The sequence below is a fragment of the Charadrius vociferus genome, unplaced genomic scaffold, assembly GCF_000708025.1.
Source record: "Charadrius vociferus isolate BGI_N301 unplaced genomic scaffold, ASM70802v2 scaffold1041, whole genome shotgun sequence".
NCBI lineage: Eukaryota > Metazoa > Chordata > Aves > Charadriiformes > Charadriidae > Charadrius > Charadrius vociferus.
In genome coordinates this window covers 1499026-1523523 of record NW_009646843.1, presented here as the reverse complement: position 1 = coordinate 1523523, position 24498 = coordinate 1499026, and the positions used below count along the sequence as shown (strand labels likewise).

Sequence of the window (24498 nt, the reverse complement as noted above, 5' to 3'; positions counted from 1 at the left end):
AGATACCAAGGATTTAAAGAAAGGCGGCTTTAGAAGCAAACACAACGCAATCACTAAAAAGTTTTGAGTTTAATCATGTGAGATAAAGGTCAAGATATTGCTGCAAACAGCTTAAACAAATGTTCGCCTGAGCAGCTTAGCCCAAGGGTGTCACTACTACAAGATGAAAGTTTGCATTATAAAAAAAATAAGAACTAGAACAGTATCATAGTTTTTACTATGCCGCACTCTACGCTGTTGTCTTGATAGCCAGTGCCACTAAGCAGGCACCGTCTGCAGCACTGGCACAGAGAAAAGCACGTAGGAGAAACAGGAGTGTCTGTACAGCTCCAAAGACTTATTCAAAAACCCAGAGAGGCATGCGGCACTGCTGGACGTGCAGGCATCCAAGCGTCTGGACGGACAAGAACATTTTAGTTACCATGTCTGACCATCAGGAGTGCTGATGAGCAGCAACCTCGCATACCAACACCACCCCTTCCACTCCCCCGAGAGAAGCTATTCCTCAGCAAATGCTACACCAGGCACTGTGACAAGGACAGAAAATCAACACAAAGAACCAGTGGACCAGGTAACGGTACAGTGGACAGGAAACAAAGAAAAAGCTTCTAACTGCATCCCCTAGACCACCCCAGAAGATTTCAGTACCTTTAGACGCAGAGATGTTCGCTGGGTTAGCAGCATGACAAGTCATGCATATGTGCAGAGAGCATCGGAAGCCCTTGTTCTGCATGACTGTGGGCGGATACTTTTGTATGCACGCTTCATGGTAATACTTCCCACAGAGGGGCAGCAAGCACCGTTTTACATCTTCCCCGCAGCTCTTGCACACAAAGCAGGTATGGACCCCTGGAGAAAGTGCAACAGACATAACACCAGTCACATAGAAGGGCTAAATGAAGACCTGACACTTCCACCAGGCTGCCTATTAGCACAGCACACTTTCCTAACCTGCTGTACCTATCCCAAATCACAGGTCTCTGCAGCAGGCTGGCTTTGCCTGCAGCTGCAATAAAACTTCAGATTTAAAAAAAAAAAATATTATATCTGTGATTCCAGGCCAGGGAAAAACAAGAAGAAAAACAAAAATCAACAACCCTACTAAGACATTCTCCCCCTTTCCAATCCACTCCAGACACATTCTCCCCTTTCCAATCCGCTCCAGACATGTCTTCCCCACTAGCCCTGTCTCCCTAGACCCAGAGAAGAATTCCCCGTTCTCTTTCCCATCAGATCCCGGACATTCAGTTCTTCATCTACCACATGCCTGAATCAACAGTAAGACCAGTTAATTAGAAAGTCATTATCAAACATCAACCCAACAATCAGAGGACTGTAAGCTAGTTAGCAGCCCTACTGCAGGCACATCAGTCCAGCAAAGGAAGCACCAGCAAGCACACAGCAAACGCCCCCATCCTCTCCGCTCACTGAAGCTGCTGTACCTGTGGAACACTCATTGCAGATGAATTTGCCCTTTGGCATCTCGGAGAGCCCAAGGCACTGCAGGTGGAAAGCACCACAGCACTGCGCCTCACACAGCAACAATTCCCCTGGCTTCTCACAGATCTGCAGAGAAAGGAAGTACAACATCAGCTCTAAGAAACATATTTCCCCAACTCATCCCGGACAGCAACAATCCATGTCCTGGCCAGGACTGCTAGCAGAGACCCCTGCAGAAAAATACTAAGTTTTCTTTGTGTCAGTTAATTCAGGTGGTTTGTACACCACCGCTGCTACTTGCCATCCAGTCCCTGCTATCGTGCATCAGCTAAAATGAATCCTATGTTGGCCACATCTCCCAAACATTTTTAGCAGGAGAGGCAGTCATAGAGGAAAGGCTCAAATCAGAGCACAGAAAGCTGGTTAATTCTACAAGCAGCACCTTCAGACTACCTGGCCTTATCTGGGGCACTAGCAGGTCCCAGAACTTACACAAACACACTTTACAGTTGTACAGTGTCAAAGAGATTTCTTTAAGGACACTACCTGACACACATTCTCCTTCAGAGCTGCTCCTCCTCCACGCTCCCCCTGCATCTTTTTGGATGAAGGCACTCCATGGTCATTCTCTGACCCCTCTTCATTACCCTCTTTAGGGCTTGCAGCAGTCCCATGAATGGATGTCTCCCCCTTTAAAAAGAAATCCAGAATGAGCGCTGTCAGAAGTTCCTGTCCTGATTTCGAAATTACAAATTCAGCCATTAAGCACATAACATGTTTGGCAGTTGGTCTCTGTGTCACCCACCCTGAAGAGAACATCCCCCATACAATTCCACCTAAAGACTTACAAGAAAGGAAAGGAAAGAGCTCTTAGTTTACCAGATCATTAAAAAATACACACTCAACACAATTATTTTCCTGTCCATAACCCCTCTCTGAGGAAGGAGTCGTGGCTGAGGAAGAAAGGTATTTCCCTGAGTAGAAACAAACCAGGTAGACTGGAATAGTCTGAAGCATCCTGCATGCTGATGTCTGCTTATACTGGAAATGCAAATGAAAAACTTCAAGCGATCTTTATTGCAGCTGTCATCCAGAAAATGAGTCAGACTTCCCCCCACACTTGTCTTAGCTTGTCCTAACCCATGTAAACTAGAGGCACGTAGGTACTCAAGGCCTGTGTTAGCATGAACTAACTGGCCAACAGCAAAGTGAGCAGCGCAGCAGGGCACTTACACCACCACCCTGCCTGGGGCAGCGAGTCTTTCACAAGCATCTGTCCTGTTAAGAGTCTCACAGCACCATCCGTAACATCTACTGGTGAAAGAGCATCCTGCTGAGAAGGCGGGTTTCAAATGATAAAGGCTGAACTGCACTCTCATGGGCCAAAGTCAGCGATCCTGCCATAAGGCTTCCCAAGGCAGAAGGACACCTTCCAGTGTGCCAATGGGACCTGCCCAGACACTGTTAGAGGGAAGGAGAACAGCAGCTATCTGAGAGACACTTGTGTCTACCAGAAGATACTGCTGTCCTGCAGCTCCATGTGGCAGCACTGCCTTCACTTTTGTCAGGACAGGCAATTAAGAGCTAGGAAACACATTCTTGCCAGCCACAGGCCTGTCGGCTACAGTCTGGGCAACTCTTCAGTGGTCTCACCAGCCCCAGCTGCCACTCAGAGTGGGTACACCTTAAAGGCTGTTAATGCTGCACCAAAGTGATGCCTTTAGCCAAGAACATTTTAAGGACTCTGCCATTTTTTAATAATCCAGCTCGCTGCAGTTAGCTGAGTGGTCTCAGTGCGTAGCTGCCAGTTCCTCCTTGGGTCACCAAGCCAAGCTCAGAGTCCGCTCAGACACAAACTGTACACCTGAAAGACCTCAGGAGGAATTCAAACTGCTGGCAGGAGCAGCAGCCATCACTCTCATACCTTCAGGCCTGCTTGGTGCCAGGTGTCCAGCTAACAAGCATGAGAGGGAGCTTTGCACCACTTCCTGTACAGGAAAGTTATTGGTTTGAGTTGCAGTGCTACTAAACCTTGTAAGCTGAACTGAATGCCCTCTGAACACATTACTAGGCTGGACAAAACAAGGACATAAAGATCTCCCAGAATTAAAGTTGGAAAAACCTGGAGCTGGTATTCTGGTCAGATAACAATGCTTCCTTTGCCTGTTTTTTCTTTTCTTTTCTCTTTTTTCCTCCCATTCCTGGAACTTAGCAGTATGCTTTTATTTGGGAACCTTTTAAAGCCATGTGAGTTCTGCAGAGCAATGATGCACAGGTGCATTGACGATATATTAAGCACACAATACAAAGATGAATGGTATAAATTGCCTTTATTGAGTACAAAAAAAAAAAAGCAAAGTCCCAGCTACAAACTACTGCCAATCCAACATACCATACAATGTACAGCCTTACAGACTATCATCACAATCTTGCTGGAAGGCTGGCAGTGATGCAGCCTGCAGGAATACTGATAAGGAGCACATAAGCTGCTGCCACCCTACCACACAGCCCTGGCAGAGGGAAGGGAGATGTCTCTACGGCATTGGTAAAAAGACCATCTAAGAACACAACAGCCACCTTTTCCTCTAAACGCAATAGCATCTTCTACAAGCTAAGTGCTATGATACTTCTGCTCCTGCAGCTGTAATTCTGCTAGGAATTATGTAGTTTGCTGCAAGGCAGCCCTCTGGCCCAAACATTCGCTTTGGCTCCTGGAATGCTCCAGGAGCAGCACTGGCAACCAGTGCTCCAAGGACTGGTTATAGCTCAGGTCCTCCTATTCCTACATAGGTGCTCCCTCTTCTGCTCAGCTCAGCAGTGACCTCAGGGCTGCAGGGGTCACTGTAACGAAGAACAAGAGCAGGGTTAATCAGCTACTGGTATGGGCAAACAACATCAGCTACAGCTTCTGCTTACACCAGGACCCCAGTGTTAGGGACACAAAGTAAGCTCAGCCCCTCTCGTGGTCACTGAGGTCCCTGTCAGGAGGGGCAGGGTGCTGGTGAGCAAGCACCACCCATCCTGTGGTCAGTGGCACTAGCTTCCTGATGCAGCTAAGGTTTCAAGATAGTGTTTTGGAAGGTGGGAGGGGGGAACATACTCAAATTCACTACAGGCAGAGGTATGAGGGATTTAAAACCGGTTCATCTTTCCACCCTTCTGGCTGCTCTCTACCACAGCTGCTAGGACGCCTTGGTTTCAACCCTGAAGGCCACGTTTCACGTGTTAATGGAATGGGAGACTAAAATGCATCTAGGTGTCATAGAACACTAACCAGCAACTCCCTCTTCAGATCTGAAAGCATTTGCTAGTAGCAATGCTACCTTAACAACTGGGCCCACACTGCCCACTGTGGCATAGCATGCTCTAGCCCTACTCTTTCAGCCTAAACCCATCCTATTTGGTTCTACAAAGAGCTGGCCAATCTACATGTTTCACATGCCAGGATCTTAGCCTTATTTTAATCAATGCTCCCAGAACTGCATAGGCAAGGAGATGTCAGAGCTAGGTAGGATGGGCAAGGCCAGATGCTTGTACATTGTGAACACAGAGAAGGGGATTGCCATTCAAGGACATTACTCAAAAGAACCCATCACACTGTTCCCCCTCCTTCCCCTACCCAGCATGAGCACTGCAAAACTACATACCTCCTACAGAGGGCAGGTCTCTCATCTTGAGTCTTCTTCCAGAGCTATCTCTGCTGCTGTATCTGGCACATCCTCAAAAGCCTGGCCTGTTCTTTGGCACAGCCTGACCTTGGCTCATAACCTTGACAACAATTTCAACAGCATTTTCCATCCCCTTCTCTCAGTCTCTTGCTGCCCTGATGTTGTGAACTTGCACTCCTGGCTCCACAGACAGGCAAGGACAGAGAAAGCCGCTTAGTTTAGCCCAGGTAGACAAGCTTTCCTCTGCCCTCTTTTCCTCTGAAAGCAGCTGGATCCAAGGCTTCACTGCGCTGTATCATCAGACCATCTATTTCTTCTAGCACCATTCAGTTTCAGCACAAGTGGAGTTCCTTGGCTGACGCGTGGTAATGAGCCACACTTAGGGACAAGCACGGTCTGAATTCCATGTGAAAGCACAATTGCATCTCCACAGCACCCCAATACTCACCAATACCCATGCGCTCACCTAAGCCAAGGCGTGAACACTCACCACAGCAGCTCAAGAGACATAACCAGAGAAATGGATGATGGCAAAAGATGCCTTTTTTTTTTTTTGGCATGATTTACCATACCTAACTTCAGGTACTCAACACGAATGTCCAAGACTGGAGGCAGTTAAGACTCCCTGGGCTTCCTCTGTGGTGAACACTGGGTGCAGGATTCAGAGCTGCGGCCTAGCTACTTTGCTGCTCTGAATTGCACCTCTTTTCTTCCCTAGAAAAGATTCAAAGAGGATCTGCTGGCTTGGAGCTGAGCCAGTCTCTCAGTGGGTGCCTAACAGCAGACAGTGTTAACTGCCCCCCAGCATTGGCAAAGATATTTGTACAGGCTTCTTTGAAACATGATTCCAGAGGAGCACACTTCAGAAAGAGCACAACACCATCACAGGAAGGCTTGCATGGCCCAAACGTGTTACCCCACTTTATCACCCCCATCAGAAATGCCCTTTTCAAAAAGCAGTAGCAGCAGGGTGGCTGGCACTGCTCAAAGTGGTGTGAGGTTTGTGCTCTCCTGGAACCTGTGTAACAACAACAAATATAACAATATATGACTATAATTGGCTCCTGAAATACATCCTGACTATCCTGACAGAACAGCCTGCTGCTGACCCTGGGCCACTGGAAGTGAGAGGCGATGGTGAGAGGCCCAGAGGTGTCCCGCCTCTCCCAGGAAAAGTCTTGCTTCCCCTACACTTGGTGATACCTGGCTCATTCCTAAAAGGCAAAATGCGCTCGTCAGAGATATTTGTACGCTCACTGTGCTGGGACGCAGAAGAAGGGAGTTGTCCCAATTATCCCTTTCTGCTGGATGGCAGAATGTAATCAGAGGCTTCTGTGAAATGTCACAGACAGTCTCCCCCCATCCCCTCCAACATGGTTCTTAGCTCACCCTGGCGTGCATGGGCAAGTAGAAGAAGGGGTTTGAAGTCCACAATCTAGTGCATAAAAGGCCAAGATTCCCACCACCACCAGAAAAGACATTTTACAGCAGTTACACCTTCTGAGGTGCAAAGCAAGATGCCAGGCAAAACCTGATTCCACCAGATCAAAACAGTCTCTCTCCTGGAGAATTAGCTGAGTAGCAACTTAAAAACTGAGCCCAAGTTAAGCAGTCATCACAACGTAGCTACTAAATCAAGGTGGTATTTTCAGCTTCAACCCCAGCTCATGCAACTATGTCAGTGGGACAAACTCCCAACTGACACGCCAGCCAGCCAAAGATGTCCCGGCTTAGGCTCTGCAAAGTGCCCTGGGAAGTAGCAGACAGGTTATAAGGATGACAGCATGTAGGAAGACCCAACAGTACCTCGGAGTGCGGGGTCTCCCCCAGCCCTTCCTCATTTCTCTCCTTCTTGGAATGCATTGCAGCAGAGGGATGGCGCGGTCTCTTCCGCTTCCGCTGCTTCTCCAAGAGCTTTTCGGAAGCTGGGATGCAACAGAAAGACCACTCAACAAAAATGCAGAAATAATTCCCTTGCCACAGATGCTGCCAGCACGTTCTACACCCTTTCTGAGAGCTTCAGGCTGGGTCCTACTGCCTTTGAGGGCCTAAGGGCTGGGGCAATACCAGCCTCCAGGCAGTCTGCCCTCTGTCCTGCAGCCATCAGACCACCAGCGGTTCATACTGGTTTAAGCTTCTTTTGCTAGGCTGCTGAACAGTATCACTGACTTTCCTGAGACAGCCCCCCAGCAGAAAAGGAGAAACGTTACCAACACAAAGCTTACTCTGCTAATCAAATGCTGGTAACTACCTCCTCCCACTGCACTGCAACAAAAACTTCCTCATGTCAATACCAATGTGATACAAAGGCAGACAGGGAGGGAGTACAACACAACTGCACAACTGTCCATGGGACAGGGCAACCACTGTTGAGCCTGGTCACAGCCTGTCAGACAAAAGACAGCGTATTGGTACAGGACCTGTGCTGACAAGTTCTGTTCAAGCGCCCAGACTATCAATGAGAAGAGAACATCTTCTCATGGAAATATGAGCTCACCTTCTCCACTTTCCATAGGGAAATCAGAAATGTAACAGTACATTGAGTAAACAATCTGGGTACCTATTTCTTCTGCCACTGCCTCAGCTCTGGCAAGCACCCTCTGAGAGCCCAGGACACCTAAGCCCTCACACACAAAGCCACAGGCACCGATCCACATGTCACCAAAGTCTACCCCCACAGCCCTGCCTTCACTTACCTTCTCCCAGGTCCGAGAAGTGGGCTGGTGAATAGAGCTCAGAGCTGTCGCTCTCCGAAGGGCCAGTGCCCTACAAATACACAACAGAATTAAGTCACCAGATGCAAATCAGAGGTGCATGTTCCTCAGACTCTCAGAACCTTTATGAGTGACTGCAATGTGTAACTTACAGTTCAGGTCATGAATTCACCAGTGATTAGAGACTTTACAAGAAAACATTTGTTTTGTGAGTATGATAGATCCCACACGAAAAAAATTATGTCTCTGGGTAGGGAGGAATGCTGAGTCTGCTGTGTCTTGTGCTCACCAGCACCATCCGCTGTTCCCTGAACTCTCCCAAAAAGGCTGCTAACACTGTGGGCTGCTGGGAATAGAGACTCTCTTCTGGCTTTACACTTTTACAGAGCTTAAGACTGAAATATGCTGGCCTCTGCATTACTGCAACCATGATAACTGTATTAAGACTGTGCCACACAGAGAGAGAAAAAGGAAAGGAGGAAAACTATTATTAATCAACCTTAGAAACAGTATCGACAAATCTTGTGCAGGTACATCACGTGAAGTAATTCTTTACAAGTTGCTTTTTTCCAAACCATGTCACTGAATATTAAGTTTTTTAGCAGAGAAGAGCAGCATTTTCTTTGAAAATCTGCACCAAGCACTGCATACTACACGTGATACAACTTGAGCCTCCATCCTGCTACAAGCTCTGCATTTACATACCATTCACTTGGGAAGGTAACAAAAGAAACACTGCTCAGAGGTAATCTGACGGAAAAGGACAAAGCCTTAGGTTCAAGCTCAAGCTACACTGCAACATCACAGTGACAGAAAGCATCTGCACAGAACATTTCTGCTCACGCCTTCCCAGCCAGCATCCAGATGACTCCCTTTTCCATATAAATCCATGAAGAGAGGAAATTTTACAGCCAAAACTACCCAAGCCTCATTACAAGCGGGAGGGGTGGGGAACACATCTGTATTCAGCAAATTTCTTCATCATAACACAGCAAACAGCACCTTTGGGAAGGGTGGACCTTTGCTCCTGGGCCACAGCCAACTAAAAAACCTGACATCCCATTGCATTGTGTGCCTCATTCAGCATGGTCTGCTGTCTGGGCTCATTTTCTATCTGGCTTTCAAAAGAGCTGGAAGGAAAGTACCTTCTTTGGGGGAGTCCACTCCTCCTTCTTTGGCATAAAGGCGGTGTCTAAATCATTGGATTCCAAGAGCTTTTTAGTGGGCTTCCTTTGACGCTTGCTTTCAAAGTTTCCTGCAATGAAACTCTTCACGTTAGATAAACAGGGGTTTTCTTCTCTTCAACCAGACTAAAAGCATTAAGCTAACACCAACCAATAGTACAAAACAATCAATTTGCTTCACCCTGTCTTTGGGATCACAAGCTCCTTGGGGAGAGATGCCAATTACCTGTTTCTGTAACACTTCCACAAAAACGGACCTCAGTCTGCCATGACCTTCAGGCATACCTCAATATTTAATATAAAAATCCACCCACAGAAGAGAGACTATGAAGTTAATGCCAGGAGGAAGCACATCTTGGCAATGCAATTCAGATCGTAATTTCCCAACCACTTTGATCTGGCATAAGCCAGTCCTACCACTGACAAATACAGCCCTGCTTCCACTCCCACACCAGTCACACCAGCATTAATGCTGTGCATAGTAAACAGGCTAAAGGACACGTTCCTGGTTAAAACTACCTGGGAGAAGACTTCCCAAACAAGCTAACTGTAACCTGCACCACTTCCTACTCAAGCCTTTTGCTGGCACTCAGCAGGTAACAAGTTGCTAGACCTGGGCTAATTTTTGCTCAGTATAAACTTAAAACGGCCAGGAAATTATGATGCTATGAGTGTAAGACACTCCAACAGCCTGCTACCCATCCTACCCTGCTCATCTGCTTGCTTTATCAGCGTTGGCTGTGTCCTTTCTGTGACACGCACCTCTACGTGCACTGCTTATATATCAGACACCTAACGGAGGGACAATACGGTATCGTTCTCAAGGCAAGCATCTGCCCACAGCTTGGGCTCTGTGTGCTTCAGCAAGAGGAGTTTTCTCAGCAGGGGAAAGAGCTATGCAACCTCTGCATACTGGACGTTTGCTCAACCGCTGCACCCTGTACTGTTCTCCTGCACTTTCAACCTCAGGTTCGCATCCCCAGTTTTTCCCTCCTTTAATCCTTCTCCAACTTCCCATTTCCACCTGATGCTCAGAAGCCCCCGAAGGCAATCCCTCTACCCTCAAACATAACAGACTAACTGACCTTCCAGTGACAATACCTCTCTGCCTGCTCCATTTAATTTTTTTGACTGTAGGCCCTTTAGAACAGGAACAGTGTCCCCTCCAACACAGCACAGCCAGAACACCAAGGCTTTAACCCTGAACATAGCTTTACATGCTACTAGACAACAAAGGTACTGCAAAGCAGACCCTGATACTGACTCTGTTGGAAAGGGGAAAAGCCTGTCAGACTACACTTGCCCTTTGTATACTGTGCCTCACTGAAAGTTAAGGCCCTGGCTTGCTGCTACTACAAGTCTCTGACAATTTCTACAGAAGCTTAGAACCTAAAAAAAAACAAAACAAAACAAAAAAAAAAAACACCACCAAGTTTTTCCAGAGGGCTTTCTTTGCTGCAATTCCCTGAGCTCACTAGGAAAGCAAAAGGTCACCCAACGAGCTACGCGCATCAGACTTTGCATATCAATCTCAGCAAAGCAATGGTCATCCTAAGGGTTTAACAGCAGTAAGAGACCTTCAAGCTAAAGGAATGCCACTGTTTGCAAGCACAGAAGGCAATGGCTTAGAGAAGTTGTGACTTTCTTCATTTGGACAAAGGGGTATTCTGTGCTAGGACCTAAGGAGGACCACCATACACTACAGAAAGCTAAAAGTGCAACTGTAATCATCCATCTTACTGGGTCACCCACTGCACCTCCCCTGTCTCCCTTCCCAGCACCAGTAATGGTCACTGAATGAAGCAAAGCAAAAACAAACTAAGAGACCAACAGCTACTAACCTTTTTACTCTAACCGAAGCAACCATTTCTGCTGAACTTGCAACATGTTCGCTTATGGCAGCAGAATCACAAAACCTCCCACTTACCTGATTTCAGGAATCTCTCTTCCGCATCTGGAGAAGCAGAAACTTCAGAGACATCTGAGGAAGACAGCACCAGCTCTGGAAAATCTGAAGGTCCTTCTAGAAGTTGATCAGTGGGATGGGATCCTAGCTCTGAAAAGGAGCACTCTGCTTCAAGGACGGGAGGGGACTCTTTGGTTGAAGATGGAGTTGAAACCAAAGGACTCTGTCCCTGCTGGGTATCTCTGTCAGGACTGCATTGTGTAGGAAGACCTCCTTCAAATTCAGACCTCACCACAGAATTCACCTAGCACAGCAAAACATGTTGGTGAAAACATTCACCCTGCACAGCACTGCACACAGGAACAACACTCAGCCAGCAAGAATGCATCAAACGCATGCAGACCAGAGCCCCTGAGTAATAACCATGAAGAACACATTAGCCTTCACCCACCTTTTGCAATTGCTCCTGGCCCTTCTTTGATTTTTTCTTGGGTGCAAATAAGTGATCGTATTCTTCTGCATATTCCAGAAGCCGTTTACTTGGCTTTCTAAGGCGTTTCCTCTCTGAATGTACTAAGAAAAAGGAAAGCAGCTTCAAGACTGTGTTTCTGAGACGACCACAAGACAAAATTCTCCTCATGATCTGTAGGTAACAGTTGCTCCTGCCTTCTCTTCCAGAGGCTCCATGTGGGAAAAGCCCTGATACTTCTTTCTCTTTTGATACAGCCTTATACTTTTTGAGTTTCCTATTGTCCACAATCCTGACATGGCAGGTGGGATTTTTTAAGGACCTAAGGGACTTCAAACAGTTCAGGTAAGAAATCAAAGAACATTAGACACCTGACTGAGAACCTCTTGCAATTTCACCCAACATCTCCCTTGACATATATCTAACATTCTCGCAGTACTTTTACCAAAACCTAAGTTCATTAGCAACTCAGACTTATCATGCTAGTTTTGCTGTTAACTCAAACTCCCTTGGTTTTAGTGCAGGGGCACTGGAAAACACCGTTCTCCTGTAACAAGGTTCAGTCACTAGTTTCACTAGTAAAATGTAAGCCTAACTCCTTCCCTTCCCCTCTTCCATGGTATATTTTTGTATATACTACAAGAGCTTCATATTCCCCATCTGCTACTGCAAGCCCGTTTATTGCCTTTGCTTCCCGACAATAGATTCCACAATGAGATCAGGGAGCGAACAGTCCCTGCCAGCAACTGCAAGCTCTTCAGGGCTCAGATGGCATTGTTTGCACAATGCTGCACCATCGCAAGGGAAACCCAGTAACAAGTATTTCCTCGATACGAACCTAACCACCCATGCTGTAACACCTCAACAACCCAATGCATGGCAAGCTCCCAAAAAAAAAAAAAAGAGCCCCGTTGCTCTACATGATCTCTGCTCAGCAAGCTGCAAAAGCAAGATGATGGAAGGTTATGTCTTCATCTCACTCCCCAGAATACCGCAAAATTTTCCCCTTTATTAGTTTTCAAAATTATTAAAAAATATTGTCAAAAAGATTTCTCCCAGTTACAAAAACATTTGTGGTCTCTTGGAAGTTTAGGAACAAACAGTAAATACTCTTTGCTTCTTTTCATGTGTAGGAGGTGGCTTTTTCTTCTTTAAAACAGAAACATTTTATAACAAAGCATTCCAGTGCAACACTTCAGAACAGGGATGTTGGACAAGATTGCTACACTTTATTGTGGCTTTGTGGTTAAACAAGCATGAAAATGTCAAACTTGGCCAAAAGAGAGAAAGTAACAACTTTCTCAAACACAGCTATTAGCGTTCTGCACAGGTGTCTGGGTGAAATACACATTTCAGCACATAACCAGTCATAGGCTCAGTATCCTCTCTGGGCAACTATTCAGAGTCCCAAAGCCATGCAGCAGAGCACAGCACGGTGCCAGAAGGGCTGGCTTAACTGCATTTCCCCCCCCCCGCCCCAAAGCAAATCCCATACAAGAATCCCACATGCAGTCTGATTGGCACTGGCAAATCATGTATGTACCTGATGAAACTATTATTTATAAAAATGTTTTACGTCAGCAAATTCCACCAATCTTCACTTCTGCCTTATTTGCTCTAAATTGCACCAAAAAGTTCATAGCAAAAAATATGCCAAATGTTGCCATTCAGCTATGGTGGAGACTTTACATAGTGTGAGTTTAGTGGAAATTACACAGTTGTGACTATAACCTGTTGTGATCTCTGATGCTGACGCTCTGCCTGCTGCCGACCAGGATTAGCCACATCTTCTCAAAGCACTGGCAAACAGAGGCAACTCCTTCTCTTCTGTAAGCTGCAGTTATAACTTCCAGCATCATTCTACTTTCTATATAATTGGTCTTCCCTGATATAAAAGGAAGGCTGGTTTCCACAAATGGGCTTTTCACAGCATTAGAGGCTTAGTCACTACCACCAGCACACTGGGGGTGTTACAGCAACCAGACAGCTCCTCCTCAGACACAGAGGCTCTGGTGTCTCCCTATGGCACATTTATATTGATAAGCTTCAGGTGTGCTTCAAGGCTCACATGCTATTTAGGGCAGGGGAATTAGATTACACTGCAGTTGCCGATCTGTCACTTTTACAAACAAGCAAACCAGGCCCTCACTGCACCCCTGCGCGCAGTACCAGGATAACTCTGCACCTCCCTTCGCTGATGCCACCTTGCCCAGGAACCTGCTGCCTTCCTCTGCTGCTTCTCTCTTTTTCTCTTAACAGTACCACCTCTTAGCAGCTCTTCTTCTCTAGCTTGCTCTGTAGACCTGCATCTTCATCTCACAAAGCCACATAAAGGGATGCTTCAATTGCAAAACCATCATGAAGCCACAAGAACCCAGCTGCATCTTAGTGCAAACAAGGAACTCACTCCCTCCGGCAGGCTACGGCACTCCTGCAGCAAAGCCTCGACGGCCCCAGAACAACATGAATCCTCTCGCCTGCTCTGTGAAGACTTAAGTCCTCAAAAAACACACAGCTACACCCAGAGGATTCAGTAAATTATTAAGCTTGTCATGATTTCAAACCAGAACTTTTACCCCATGTGTTACACCCTATGGGCTTGTTTTCTGTGCCTGCTCTGACTTGCCTTGGGCAGGTCCTACAACCCCTAAGCCGGGAGCTGCCTTTTCCACACTGGAACGGAGGTGCAGGCAACCTCCAGTGATCCCTAATAGCAAAATACACACACCAAGATGTTCACTGAGGGAACATGTTAAGTGACAAAATGCTGATAGGTTCAAAATGCTGTCAAGTTATATTAAATTGTGATACTGCAAATAGATTAGAGCAATTTAGTTTGATGAAATCTATGTAAAAAAAAAAATTAATTTTGTTGTTTTCATTAAGGTTTGCTCCCCCAGTTTCTTTGGAGAAGCCTGAGGATAGCATATATTGAACGTGGTTCTCCTGGACCTATTCCCTCCACACATTCCCCCCACTTTTTCTTTTTGGCTTTAACCAAACGTCCCTACCTCTTTGGGACAAGCAGGGTTGTCTGACCTTGTGGTCCTCAGAAGACTCCTCCTTCCTTGATCATTTCCCTTCCAATGATGTTGCCTTACTTCTGCCTGTCACCTCCCAGACCCACCTCCAGCCCAGCCTCCCTGGCAGCTTCCTCCTATTCTGTTCTCCCCTTCACCCTCCAGGCAGCCACACCAGAGCTGTAAATTAGGAAATCTGTGGGATTCCCCAAATAGTTTTTAGCAGCTAATAAAATTCCACACTAAAATGCAAAAAAAAACCCCAACACATTGTTTTGTGGAAATCCTACAGAACAAACCAAAGACAAATTCTACTTGAATAGCACTAGTGGGGAGAAAGAAAAAAAAAAAAAAAAAAAAAAAAAAAAAAGAGCAGCCATTGAGGCTCTGTTTCCCACAACTTTCAAGCGCTGATCTGTCCAGCAAACACCAGGCACATGGCTCTAAAGGACATTCTGAAGGTGTAAGTTTAAAAAAAAAAAAATTTTGAAACTCAGAAGGATACGTATTTTACCTTTCATTGTGGAGGAATTAACGATTTGTAATGTATTTAAGCTTTCTGATCAAAAAGCAAAGCAAAATCCCATAACTGCTCCTCCTTCTTTGTTCTCTGTGCTTACAGAGAACCCAAAATGTATCACACTTTCTTCAGCTCAGATGTATACATCTCCATTTGTCAAACAGTCCCAAGTTCCATAACTTATGCTTTAAATGAAAAAGTATAAAATGTATACAAATACACACTCTGGTGCAAGTCCAGCTCCCTTACCTTGTGCAGAGAATTCAGACTGGGGAGCAAAGTTGCCAAGCTCTGTTTCTGAGTCCATCACACTGTTGTTTGGCTTACCACACACATTCAAACGTTTCTCAACTAAGTCTAAATGATTCTCACAGTCCTGATCTGTCAGGCCTCCCTCAAGCACCTTTGAATGAGGGGGATGCCTACGTCCCAAGCACTCATTTCCCTTCAGTGAAAAGCCACGAGAATTCAGGCCCAAGGCACTCTCCAAGTTTCCTTGTTCCCTAGATCTACTGATGTGCTTATTAGATCTAGCACTGCTTTGGTTAAAACGCTGCCACCGCTTTTTGGGTGCTACATGATTTACATCATTAGACTCATCACCAAGAGAGCTCTCACTATTTGCCTCTGAATCCAAGTCTGGACTCTCCCCATTTTCAGCAGAAGTGCAGCTCTCAATATTTCTACCAGCTTCAGGTCTCCTTCCAATACGATCTAAATTGTCATCAGATAAACAGGCAGAGTCTTCATCAGTTGAATGTTCTGTTAAATCAACAGACTCTTTCCTCTCAGTATCTTCTGCTTCATTACCTAGAGGACTGGTAACCGAACCGTGAACGCGGAATGCATGTTCTCCTGAATCTCTGGATAACCGACTTAGCAACTTACTTGGCCCTCCTGGTTTTAAGTCCTTTCTGTTTGAAACTGTTTTATCTCCAAGCTTTGATGACTGCTTAGATTTTGAACAGTTGCGTTTGGGCACACAATTTGTGCCATTTGTCCCAGAAACAGCAGTACTCGCGGGCTCCCTTTTACTAGTACCAATCCCTGTCAACTTGGTTGGAGGATTGCGTGAAAATGAGGAGTTGCTTAGAGCCGAGTTTGGATTTACTGTTTCCTGGACGCAATCTCCATTTTTTTCTATTTTATATGGGGGACCTACAATAGATAAGGACTTCAGACCACTCGCAGAATTGCTTCCAGAACCATCAGCTGTGCTGGTATTTCGAAACGGGACTATATTTTGACCAGTCATCAGTTGCTGCTCTTTTGTCTTACTGTCATGCATATCCTTCAACATCATTAACAAGGTGCTGAATTTGTAATCTGGCTCAATAGGCAAACGACCAGAGGCGGAAGAGAAAAGTAAAGGTACTGTGGCCTTTGGAGTGCCAGAGTCACTAGCATCATCATTCATGGACCGATAAGACAGCTCCTTCAGCTCTGACAAGACGTGTTTCACCACAGCCGTCTCTATTTCAGCAGAATCCCTGGGTTTCTCATGCATGTTGTTTAACAGTTTCTGACCATCAACTTTTCCGCTTCTCTGGAGAGAATCTCTCTGAAGGCCAGAGAAACCTTTGGTATCAGAAGAGCAGCGATTCACACCACCCTCCTCTTCTGCAAGAGAAGGCTCCAACCCAGCAACTTTTTCTTTATGTTTGCATTTTATACTCCTGATTCGGGGCAATTTCATGCTTTTCGGTTTTAAGATTGCTGGATTTGCAACAGCAGGCCAGGAGCTGTCCTTGGAAACACTGTGGGGAGTAGTGTGCTTGTTTGCTAAGGAAAGATTGTCATTTCTCACATCTGAAGAGCACTGAAGAGCTGTCAATGACATCTCAGCATCGGAGAAGCCTACTTCAAGCTCCCCATCTGCAAATTCAGCATCAAGTCTGCTGGTTACTGAACCTCCCAGAGGTTTGCGATCTCTGTATGACTTCTTCCTGGCCCTTCTGTTGCTCTTCTGAGAAAGATACATGGAAAGCTTAATGTTTCCACTTGACGTCATAGGAAATTCCTTCTCCACTTTATCTGAAGAATCACTAACTTCAAGAGCACTAGAGGCTCTCTCTGAACTTTGGTCCATGGTATCTACATCACTGTTCCCACCATCTGAGAGGGAAGAAGATGAATCCGATTCAGTTTGCTTTTTCTCAATACCAGCATCAGATGCAGAATAGTGTATCTGTAATTTGGAACTGCACAAAATGCCCAGGGAGCTCTTCTCTCTTTCCAAAGATGTGCTGGAAAACAAATCCCCTTGGAGAGTGTTCTTCAGAGCATCACTTTTACGATTCTCATAGTCTGGTTTCAAAGGTGTCTTTTCAAAACGTCTTTCTCCAAAGGAAGAAAGTAAATGGTTTTCCCTGGTGCTACTGGATGCTGTTAGGCTGTTGGCAATCCGGCGAAGTTCATGAGATGCGTGTTTATCTGGTAGGTCCCCAACAATCATGTTTCTAACTATGTTCTCTTGCGTTTTTTCTTTGATTTCTCCCCTAGATGCTTCCCCTCTTGCACCACTCTTTTTTACTCTAGTCCTTTTTCTGCTGTCAGAGCTTTTTTTCACATGTGGCTTAACGTGCAATTTTCCTTTTTCACTGGCTGGGTGTCTGGAGTCAAACGCCAAGGATTTAAAACAGCCATTCAGCTGCCTGTCCCTTTCTGCTCCAGGGCCATTGGCATAGTATTCCGACTGTACTTCCTTCTCGCTGTCCAGCTCGCTGGAGTTCTGGCTGCACTTTTGATCCTCTGGCCCCCCAAGAAGAATGTCTTCTGCCTGTCCAACACTGACTTCCCATTTAGCCATAAACCTTTGAGGAACCTTGAAGTTGGAGGAGACAAAAACAAAAAGAGAAAGAAGAAATTTGAATGGGTAACCAACAAGACAAAAGTAAGATCGAGGTGCGTAACAGAACACAGTATTGCATTTTGCCTCTTCAAGACAATCACATGGATTCCCAGAGTGTGCCTAGTGGACACAGAAAATACTGCTCCTGGGTAAGTACCCTTAAAAATCCCACTGCATTCCCAAAACAGCAAAAAGGTCCCTGCAAGAACAGGCTTCCCAGGAACCAGATGTCCTGGCATCCCAGCACACCCTGAACACACCAGCCTGTAAAGGGGAATGCATATGGTATGGATCCCTGGCACAGAAATGCAAAGCAACAGCCAACAAGGCTTTCAAGGCAAATGCAGCATGATTTTCCTAAAATATTTGAGCAGACATGTTTGCTTTGCTCGTTCTTTATTCTTCCAGCACTCCTCGAACTCAAAGCATGATTCAACCTTCCCTCTCCATCAACTCACCTTGATACAAACATGAGATACACAACACATACCTAAAATGCACTCTGTCAAATTCAAGACATCCAAGTCTCCCAGCTTTAACTCTGTACCTTTAGTATAAGACATAAAGCACTCTGCATACTGGACAGGAACCTCTGCTAACACCTAAAACCAGCAAGAAACTTCTTTCTTATCTGCATGTGTAGTTTTTGGCTGCACAACAGCAAATCAAAGGCTTCACAACCGCTCCTAAAATCAAAACCAATCCCAAGGCAGGAGGGACAACTCAAATTTCTGACACCTTTCCTTTAAAAAGTAAACCACACCAACAATATCTCAGCAGATTAAAAAAGTTTTGTGGAGCCTGACAGCAAACCAGCCAAATACTCTTAGCTTTGCATCCGATCTCGGCTTCCAGGGATGCAAACCTGAACATTTATGTGAGCAACAAACATTTGATTCCCTTTACTGCAGCCACACTGGCACCGCTATTTACATATAGGATGAGATTCTAGCCACGCAGCGCTTCTAGGACAAGAAAAGTTACTTGGGAGCACATAACAAGTTGTTAGGACTTCTCTCCTTGTGTGCCCAGCCCCTTCAAGAAGATAATGAACATGCCCTTGGAAAAGGAAAACCAAAGGAAAGCATTACACCAGGGGACTCACATCTGCAAGACCACATTTAATCTGATGGTTTTGCATGAACGTAGGTTAAGTACATAACTGCTAATAAACTTCAAGGAAAAAGAAAAAGAAAAACCAGGCACCATTGCCTAGTATGACTATCTGCTCTCCTACAGTTACGCAGTAGTCTCTGTATTTCTTCACTACAGCAATTCTAAAAAGTTAATTTCTCCAGTCACCTTCCCAAAGACATAGACCAGACCCCTGTGTCACATTACATTATACTGGCAACAACTGCTCAGGGCTGTTATGTTTGGAAACGGAGATCATGCGATGAGCCACAAAACTCATTCCCACAGGCTCACTGACAAAGCGTTTCCAAGTCAAATTATAAGTCCTAACAGGTTTCTATAAAGAGAATTACTGAAGCAAGGCTAAAAACCCCACTGCTTTATCTCAGTCAGTGATCCAGTGAAGCGTGCAACTCCACCTCTGCTTCAGATCAGCCAAAAGAGGCTGCCAGAGAGCACAGGAAGCGATTTAGAAGCACGCTGTAATAGACATCAGGAGAAGACTGTGCCACTGAACATATCTCACACCAACAGAGACCTGACTCCTCTGCCTCGCAGAGCTGTCCAGGGCAATAAAAGCAGCAGGCCACACCCCGGCATAAAATAAAGCCTTGAAACTCCTGGCAGCTTATAAACTATGCTCGTCGTAAGGACGTGAAGAACCACTTCCCTGTCTGCGTTGCTGCAGTCACTGCCACGGAAGAAAGCTGTCGAAGTACAATTCCAGGCATAAAGGAATACTTTGTACAGTGCAGATTCAAAGAATAAAAAACATGTTAGAGAAAACAGATCTTTCACCTTATGTTTGTAGCCTTTTTCCTTTTGCTTTCCTCTTCTCCGAAGAACAGGCAGCTCTTCAAACTGATGTCTTCCTTCAAAGAGGACAATAGCTTTCCCAGCAACCCAGGTTTTCTCTGAAGGTTCTCCTAAGGCATCCACATAGTACTCACGGTATGGTCTCCGATTGGAAACTATTTTGAGAAATTTAACAGAATTAACCCCTTGCATATAACAGAATAAAGACAAGCAAAAAGAATCACAGAAACCGGTAACAATTTGCCTGTGAATTTTCAACTACTTTTAACTTAATAACAATCCCACATGAATGCCAGTTCTGGGGATTTCTAGTCAGAGCTAAAAGACTCCTTTGATCTCTGCTGTCTATGTTCTGTGTTCCTACTCTCTATTTCTGAATATATTTGTTTTTCCTACAAACAATCGATTAACAGGTCTAAGATAGGTCATCTCCCTAGAGCAAAGACTACAGTTTGCCTTCAAAAAAAAAAATATTTCCAAAAGTATCAAAATATTTATTTCCTTGAGAGACACAACATACTAGGTTGGACATTTATCTTTTGCTACTCCCCGAATAATGATTAAACAGTCCAGTCCACTTAACACTTGGGAAAAGGCAACAAGTGTTCCAGCAACACCCAGAAATGACATCCTTCTGGACAGGATTTACTCATACAGGTTGAATCACTCCCACCATGATATAATCCATCTTGTCCAATACTTTGTTGTTACTGAACAAACTCTTACTTAGGACATAAAACATTAACAGCAACATTGAAGTATGTACACACGTGCATATACACTCTACAAGGACTGGTGCAGCATGACAAGATGTTAGTTGTAATGAGTATCTTCACACTTTGGGCACAAAGGTGCAGAGCAAGAGAAGAAACTCAATCACAACAGCACAATCAAAGATTTTTCAAAGGCGCTTTCTGTGCAAGAACGCTGAACAGGCATGGTACAATTAAGAACTGAACCAGTACTGGGTGCGCTGGTGAAAAAAGGACATGTTAACAGGCGTTAAAACAGAGCAAACAAGGCTTGAACAAGGGATATAAACTTCTCCCTGCATTTCGCTGCAATGTGTGCTTCATGTTCTCCGGGGAACACCTTCCCCTTCTCAGCACGTAGCCTAGACTTCAGAGCCCGTTTGGTTTGTGCTGCCTCTTCCAAGAGTGCCACCACAGTGCAGCAGCCTGGCCTTTAGCACTGCTGACACTGAGATTCTGATAGCAAGACCAGTGAGAGGTGGTCCCAGGTGACCAGGGCAACATCAAACCAATGGCAAAGATGACAGACTTCATCCATCCCATTCACATCACTGGGACTCAAGCCACTGAGTCTCAACCTTCCAGCTCCAAAAATCTTCAAGAGCTTGACAAGAAAAGGAAAACCACTTTAAATAAAACACCATGCCTCACATCCAAGAGAAGAGGTTTTTGCACAAGTGATGAGTTTGAAGCAACCTGCCTTGTTTTGAAGGGCTTGTTCCCTTGGCAACAGGAGAGCCAAGGCAGGAGGACAGTGCCTCCTACGGAGAGCCCCCGGCAGCTCCCCCTGCCCAAAAGCAGCAGCTCCTCCTGCCAAAAAGCGGCAGAGCTCAGATCTACCCGCTCTGCCACCTCAGCATCGGGGAGGGAAGGTGAGCACATTACATACAGCCACAACTGGAAAATGAAATTGTCGCCAGAGCTCTATTGGTTTGAACATGGATAAAACAGGATGGGAGGGAGAGTCTGTCATGTAGGTGGAAATCAGACCTTGCTGGAATTCGTTAATAGCATGTTTCCTCACTGCAGAATTCCTTTATAAGAAATCATCATACACAGGCTGAGAGTAGATTACTGGACAGCTATATACATTAAATCCTGACCAAAATTTCGGGGGTGGGGGGATGTAGGGGGGAGAATATATGTCTGGCAAATCTTCCAGCAACATCTTTGATAGGAATTTGAGAACTCGAAAGGGACTATTTAAAACAGCACACTCAGTATTATCTAGAATCAGGATGAATGCCTCCCAAAGAATAAGGGGGGAAGGTGGAGAAATAGCAAGTAAGATGACTACAGCAACCAGACTTGGGGATGATGTGATCACAATGTAGGAAAAGGTACTTCATGTCTCTAGAGAAATAGCAGAGGGTTCTGAGTTCATGACCACTCAGAAAAAAGTCTACTCGCTCTCAGCATTTGGTTCCTAGGCTGGCAAGGGCAACAAAAACTGGAGAGAAATACGTTGGCGAGTGGCAACCTCACCAGTCTACAGAGCTGTCAGTGGCAGAGGGCACCAGTTCAAAAGGTTTCCAGTTGCCTACAGAACAAAAAGAATCAGAAGGGGAAACCAGGAACAAATAAATAAGCCTTTGCATTTGTGTCAGTCTCCCCATAGCAGCTAGTATTATCCTAAAAGCACTGTGAGAGCCCTCAAATGAGCTGCAATTTCCAAACAATCACTTCTCGCCTGTTCTCTCCATCACTCACCTACACTTCCTTGCCTCAAGTTTGTAAGACACTTTTTTTTTTCCTGGCTTTCCCCTACATTCATGCACACAGAGCTCTGTCTTATTTTCCTCACCTCTTTTACTCAGATTCAGCTGGGTCTTAGTCTCTCTGACATACTATGCCCTAAACTTTCACATACGTAGCTCCATCTCCATGTTTTTCCAATATTTCCCCATAAACAGCCCCTTGCTTCCTTGTGCCAAACAAGACCCAAAAAAAAATTTCACTTCCTCTCACACATTCCCACCGCACCGTCAGGCATTCAGCAGCTACACTGCGCTACTCCACACCTGGCTTCTCAGCCTCTCCAGCCTCCTGTTCTCAAAGCCTGGCCAACCCTCCATCTCCTTACACACTCCAGGCTCCCCAGCTCTGCTTGCCCACTTGTTGCATGTCTGTCCTCATCTCCCTGATACAATTCCTTTTCCTCTGCTCTCTCTCTGCATCCCTTTTTCTAGGGGCTGCTCTTTCTTCCGCACTGCTCTGAGCTCAGTCCAGCTACTCATCCTTCCTATACTCTGGTAAGGAAAGCCTACATGTCCAACAGCTACCTGTGCCGCTTCCATTAGCCTCAGCCCTGTTTTCCTGTCACCTCCCTGATCTAAGTCTACTTTATAGGTCCAGGTCTTCCACAGTAGAGTCTATTTCTTCACACCTTTCAAGGGCCAGAAATGTTTTGGTTTTTTTTTTTAATTAAAGCTGCAGCACCCTGCCATACACAACACCTCCACTTTGTGGTCTGAGTAGATACAGTACCTTTCATTTTTGAGTGACAGTCCAGCACTGGGTCATGACAAATTGTGCATGGCCACCATGGGCGTCTGTTGAACTTGGCCCAAACAAGATCCCCAACTGCATACTTCACTGGAGTAGGTTTCTTCTTGGCTCGGATCTTTGGGGAAAAAAACAGAACACAAGAAATCACTAAAGCTCCAGATGCTTTTAAAGAGATTTGCCTCCCCCCTGTGTACAGATTACATCTGGCCACCAGAGACATTTACATTAAAAAGCAAGTCCTGATTTTACTTAGCGGCTCCTACACCTTCAAAGAACATGATGGTTCATCCCATACTTCTGAAAGAACAAAACAATAAACCGGGATTTGAGAGGTTTTTTGTTATTTTTCAGTAAGGAACATGACCTCTGGTAAATGACTGCACTCAAACTTCACACATTTGAGTAGGTAAGTGCTAGCACCCCTTGTTTCACTAACACCAATCTGTTCATTTCAAAGGTTGCAGTGTACAGAATAAGTAGTAGTAAGAGACAATGAAATATTCCTGACTGGAAGAAGGTGATCAGAACAGCAAATTAAGAATTTATCAGTTGTGGGGGGGAGTTAGTATGTACAAGCTAATAACTTCCCTGCTTCTCAGATGTGCTCAGGAAAAATCTTCACCATTAAGTATTTGAAACCAATGGCAAGTACAATCAGAGAAGAAACTTTTGTCCTAATGTTTAGATTATATGAGCATACCATTGCTCTGCCCCAAAACTACAGAGCAAGAGAAAGGGAACACAACAGCAGTCATTCTCCCTCTAGGAGACACACAGACTTCGCCTGTCTCCAAAACCCAGTCACAGGTATTGACTCTGTAGAAACAGACACACGAACCCACTCTGCTTCCCGAGGCCGTGCAGCAATCACAAAAATGTCAAAATCTTTCAACACACAAAACCCTAACGCTGCTTAATGTCATTTCTGTCTCGCTATTGAAGAGCAGATCCCATGTTGTTTGCTAAGTATGCACACTTTGGCAGCGTGCTACCAGCAGGACCTCTGCCAAGAGCAGGATTCAGCAGCTTACCGGCGTTGTGACTAATTGAGCCAAGACGGGGCACAATACGTTTTCATAGGATACAGGAGTCCCCATGCCCAGCTGTGGGGTATCCTGCCTGTGACATGTCCCAGGTGTGTTCAGCATTTTAAGAGCTCCAAGTAGTGCTGCAGGTATTATTCTTGCCAGTAAGCATCAGCAATATGCTTCTCATTAAAGCTGTCATAGCACAAACACGCACCTTCTCACTTTAATTCTCTGTCCTGCTCACCACCCTTCCTGAGGCACGTCTCTTGCAATTCACAGTTCAGCATCCTAGCAACTAAAACACAACAGACCTCTCTAATAAAAGGTATATTCTGCTTCAGGTTGAGTTTTATGGGCTTTCTTCATGTGGTTAAAGAAAATACAAAAGGATAACTCCTCTGTTACATGAAAAAAAAAACAGGTAATGACGTTACAAACTACATTGCTGAAATTCCTCTCACTCAGTCATCAAAAGCCACGCAATAACT

General features: G+C 45.3%; 1 protein-coding gene across 1 annotated transcript in view; it reads right to left on the bottom strand.

The window, feature by feature from the left end:
* NSD1 (nuclear receptor binding SET domain protein 1) overlaps nucleotides 1-24079 on the bottom strand; it is a 42932-nt gene extending 18853 nt beyond the window's left edge. Inside the window, exons 1-12 of the mRNA XM_009893693.1 lie at nucleotides 24014-24079; nucleotides 22962-23097; nucleotides 19705-19877; nucleotides 15810-17745; nucleotides 11364-11485; nucleotides 10934-11216; nucleotides 8968-9077; nucleotides 7805-7874; nucleotides 6915-7033; nucleotides 1987-2130; nucleotides 1443-1566; nucleotides 649-849 (exon numbers count right to left, since the gene is read on the bottom strand). Coding sequence (XP_009891995.1) covers nucleotides 649-849; nucleotides 1443-1566; nucleotides 1987-2130; nucleotides 6915-7033; nucleotides 7805-7874; nucleotides 8968-9077; nucleotides 10934-11216; nucleotides 11364-11485; nucleotides 15810-17745; nucleotides 19705-19877; nucleotides 22962-23097; nucleotides 24014-24079 — 3484 coding nt within the window. The remainder of the gene's footprint in view (nucleotides 1-648; nucleotides 850-1442; nucleotides 1567-1986; nucleotides 2131-6914; nucleotides 7034-7804; nucleotides 7875-8967; nucleotides 9078-10933; nucleotides 11217-11363; nucleotides 11486-15809; nucleotides 17746-19704; nucleotides 19878-22961; nucleotides 23098-24013) is intronic.
* Nucleotides 24080-24498: the final 419 nt, after the last annotated feature.